Raw genomic sequence first — 4,644 nt, 5'->3', positions numbered from 1 at the left:
ATGAGGAGTATCACATTTTAATTCTGTACGTATTTTCTGTTTATTTATTTATTATTTTTTTTGGGGGGGGGTTACCTTTACTTCTCACCTTTAGATGAGAATTGGGAACTAAGCCTAATTTAGCAATATGACATTTAACTGAAAATCTAATGGCTTCTCCAGATATCTTTTACTTGTTTCAGTCATTTAACTGCGGCCATGCTGTAGCACCGCCTTTAGTCGAGCAAATCGACCCCAGGACTTATTCTTTGTAAGCTTAGTACTTATTCTATCGGTCTCTTCTGCCGAACCGCTAAGTTACGGGGACGTAAAGATACCAGCATCGGTTGTCAAGCGATGTTAGGAGGACAAACACAGACACACAAACACACGCACACACACATACACATATATATACATATACATATACGACGGGCTTCTTTCAGTTTCCGTCTGCCAAATCCACTCGCAAGGCTTTGGTCGGTCCGAGGCTATAGTAGAAGACACTTGCCCAAGGTGCCACGCAGTAGCACTGAACCCAGAACCATGTGGTTCGTAAGCAAGCTACTTACCACACAGCCACTCCTGCGCCTATATATATGAACTATCATAAATGAAGTGAAGAGAATAGAAAATTGTGTTAGTAGCTTCTACAAGAGTGGCTTGGTTTCCCGTCAATCTTTACACAAGTAAGAGTACATGGTTCTACCACAAAACCCCAGTTGCCTATAACATCACCGGTAGAGCTGCATTATGTGGTTGCAAATTTCGTTAATAAACGATACTACAGGTTTCAGGGGATTCCGTTGTTCGTGCAGCCTAACCAAGTGTATTGATAGTAAGGAAATAGAACGTGAGAAAAGTAGGAGAGTTGGCAGGAACCAACCTGCAAGTGAAGGATGGGCGAGATGATAAATGCGGTCCAAAGAACACAACCAGACTGGAATAGACAAGTGGTTATTCCGTCAGTAAATCAAGAGCAGGATGGAAATTCTTATTAATAAAAAAAGGGGGCGTTCAAATGAGAAATTGGGCTTAAAGGGTCAATGGGGCTTAAACGGAGTATGTTATGAAGTTATGAAAAACAAAATAAGACGGGTTGCTTTTCCTACACAGAGCAGCATATGTGCTTTCATACCTGGTTAATATCAAACGGAGTGCTGGAGTTACTCTTCTGAACGTCATCTGCGCGGTAAGTTACATATTTTCGGGACATGTTCTGAGAGTAACTAAAGCATCTTACTTCAAAGTATACCTGTTAGCATAACTAAGTTCTGAGTGTGTTTGATAAAGCACATAGACAACAATGTAGCAGAGAGTGCTTAATGAAGATCAACACGAATATGGTGATGGTTTTTTTTCTTTTGCACAAAGAAAGTGGAAAAAAGTAATAGAGAAGGTGGATCCAAATAAAGCCAACACCCATACTTCTGCGAAGAGCCGATGACTGGAAGGGTACAACTAGATTTGTTGAAAGCGATCGTGTTCTCAAGCCGTACTGCACTATCATGTCAACACTGACTTCATAACGTGATCTGGTTTGAGAAGAAGCGTTTTGTTTAATCGATGGTATTACAGGAAGATAGTATATAGTGAAAGAACCTAAAATAATGACATTTCAATCGGCATGGAGATACCATAATGGATGGTACCAACAGTTGAGGCAGAGCATCATGGGTTTGTGGCTTGATCCACATTGTACAACGTGATTGGAAAAATACTTAAAACAGCAAATTGGCGATTAATGAGTTGGAATACAGAAAATGTTTCATCGTGGATACTGTAGATGTATGTGTGGACAAAATACAATAAAACAGTTGTTGCATGGATGCAGTGGTTACTTGGTTGTGAAGAGAGTGCATGAAAGTGAGAGAATAGGGCTAAAGTGTGGGCCAGAATAATCCAGATAATCTCTAAAAGGATCAATACTGCCTGTCATAAGTGGATGGGGTAATACAGTCGAAGTGTACAGAAAGCTGTACATATTTATGTATGTGCGTGCGCGCATGTGTTTGTGTGTGTGTATTTATATGTGTGCATGTGTGTATATATATATATATTGACCGCAGAAATCTGCAAGTGTTTTTCTCTCTCTATTTTCTCTTATTCCTTTCTGATGAAGAGCGTAGGCTCGAAACGTAAGACTTTTGCTTGTCTTGTTGTTCATACCTCTCAGTCATTTGTTTTTCTATAAATTTCAATTATATATAAATATGTGTGTGTGTGTGTGTGTGTGTGTGTGTGTGTGTGTGTATACATACATATAATTTAGAAAACAACGTACCTGTTTATAGATAGCATAGAAAATATCCAAGGCACTGTTAAGATCCACCTGTTTGGTTCCTGGCAACAGTTCATCATCCTTCGCTAAATTTTCTAAAAACAGCTCAATTTGTACCAACACCTCCTTATCTGCTTTCGTGTCCTCTCTTAATTTTTTATTAGTTAAATATATGAAATGATAAATGCATGTAAATCATAAACAAAGCGTGTAAGCAAAGAAACTATTAGGCATATTTACTATATAGATAGGTAGATGAAATATATAATCAAAATTATACGGCGGAGATGAAAAAGCTTTCCTAGGAATTAAGAAACTAAGATATGTATGTCGGATTGTATAGCTTAAGTGAATTCATCTCAGTATATTTCAGTAGATTTTCATTATTTCAAGACAGATTGTCGTCAAAGTTGACGATATTTATAAACATTGCTTGGAAGCTTCAATATTTTAGGCGTGGGTATTTCTATATGGTTCATGTTTATATTACTAGCGCAAATTCACCTTGCGTCTATGAAAATCGTACTTGTAATATATTAAGGTCAAATTTTCCAACTAACCCCCACTCCTGTTGTGAATAGCTTTGAGTGTGATTATATGCGAAGTTCTGAGTACAAAGCAAAAATAGCCTGTAAAGCAAGCAATTTTCATATAATTTTAGCAACTTGTAAATATCACATAAGTCTAGAGACGGAGTTCTCAACCGTTTTCTATCAATGGACCCTTTTCGTTACTATTTTATTCTGGTGGACTTCCATAGCCATTCGAGGTTTAAAAACTAGTTTTATAGAAACTTCTTTCAAAATTTCTATTTTGCTTTTCACACATTAACTTGTGTAGGTTGAACTATGAAAAATGTTAGAGAAAGAAACCTAACTGCTTCTTACAATACATACATCTAAAGTAGGGGTTCTCAACCATTTTTTATCCATGGACCCCTTTGATTACTATCATTATTCTGGTGGACCCCTAAAGCCAATTCTATGTTCAAAAACTAGTTTTATAGAAACTTCTTTCAAAATCCCTATTTTGTTTTCCACACATTCCTTTGTGTAGGTTGATCTAAGTAAAATGTTAGAGAAAGAAACCACGCTGTTTCCTGCAATACATACTAATATATACATCTAAAACAACATTTTTTTCAGGGGCCCTTAAGATAGAGTTTACTATTTTGTTACATGGACACCCAAAGATCTTATGTGGACCCTCAGGAGCCATATGGACCCCGGTTGAGAACCACTTGTCTAGAACATAATGTAAATTATGACAACCATGTGTTTCGAAAACTTATTGAAGTATTTACAAGAGCGCACACACACACATCTCTAGAAAACATGGAAGTTGCTGGTAGACATATAAATATTTAGCGAATGCGATGAAGCAGTTGTAGCGGATTATCGCCTTAATTTGAGACATCTTAAAGGCACATGGCTATTCTAAAGCTCTGTCACTCCTTGCTGCTAGAATAACTGCTTTATACTTTTTACGGAAACGGTGACAAGATAACAGCGGCCAATCTCGACTTTTATCTGGGATCGTGTCGTAGCCTAATCTTATGTCCATATGAGAATGGTTTCGGAAGGCTATCTTATCTCTTACTCGTTTCAGTCATTTTGACTGTATCCATGCCGGGGAATCTGATGGGTTTATTCGAACGAATCATCCCCAGCAATTATTTGTTTCCTAAGCCTGGTACTTATTGTGCCGGCTATCTTTTAGCCTCACTCCTAAGTTATGGTAACGTAAACAAACCAACGCCAGTTGTTACATAAACACATATATATATATATATACAATGAGCTTCTTTCAGCTTCCGTCTACCAAATCTATTCACAAGGCTTTGGTCGGCCTAAGGATATAGTAGAAGACACTTGCTCAAGGTGCCACTCTGTGGGGCTGGACCCAGAACCATTAGGTTGGGAAGCAAGCTTCTTACCACACAATCACATCTACGACTTGGTGAAATATAGTCTTTAATTTTTTTGTTTCAGTCATTTGACAGCGACCATGCTGGAGCACCACCTACAGTCGAACAAATCGACCCCAGGACTTATTCTTTGTAAGCCTACTACTTATTCTATCGGTTACTTTTGCCTAATCGTTGAGTTACGGGGACATAAACATACCAACATCGGTTGTCAAACGATGGTGGGGACAAACACAGACACACAAATATATGTATATATATATATACATATATATATATATATACATATATATATATATACAATTAAACCTTGGGAGAGGCATTATGCCGGTAATAAACACACGCACTGGTTCAGTCCTTTATTAATTTATATAGTTTTTTGTTAAATTATTTCATTGCACTCTTGCAATCTCTTCAGTAACTTGTCTCTCCACTTCCATTTATTTTGAATATATAT

At 37.4% G+C, this 4,644-nt stretch overlaps 1 protein-coding gene across 1 annotated transcript in view; it reads right to left on the bottom strand.

Moving 5' to 3' along the window:
* The window catches only part of LOC106875212 (formin-J), a 190,854-nt gene that overhangs the window by 32,825 nt on the left and 153,385 nt on the right, over positions 1 to 4,644 (bottom strand). Inside the window, exon 4 of the mRNA XM_052973496.1 lies at positions 2,180 to 2,444. Coding sequence (XP_052829456.1) covers positions 2,180 to 2,444 — 265 coding nt within the window. The remainder of the gene's footprint in view (positions 1 to 2,179; positions 2,445 to 4,644) is intronic.

The sequence above is a fragment of the Octopus bimaculoides genome, chromosome 16 (assembly GCF_001194135.2).
Source record: "Octopus bimaculoides isolate UCB-OBI-ISO-001 chromosome 16, ASM119413v2, whole genome shotgun sequence".
Taxonomy (NCBI): Eukaryota; Metazoa; Mollusca; class Cephalopoda; order Octopoda; family Octopodidae; genus Octopus; species Octopus bimaculoides.
The sequence above is the reverse complement of the archived record's forward strand: the minus strand, read 5'-3'. Positions and strand labels throughout refer to the sequence as shown.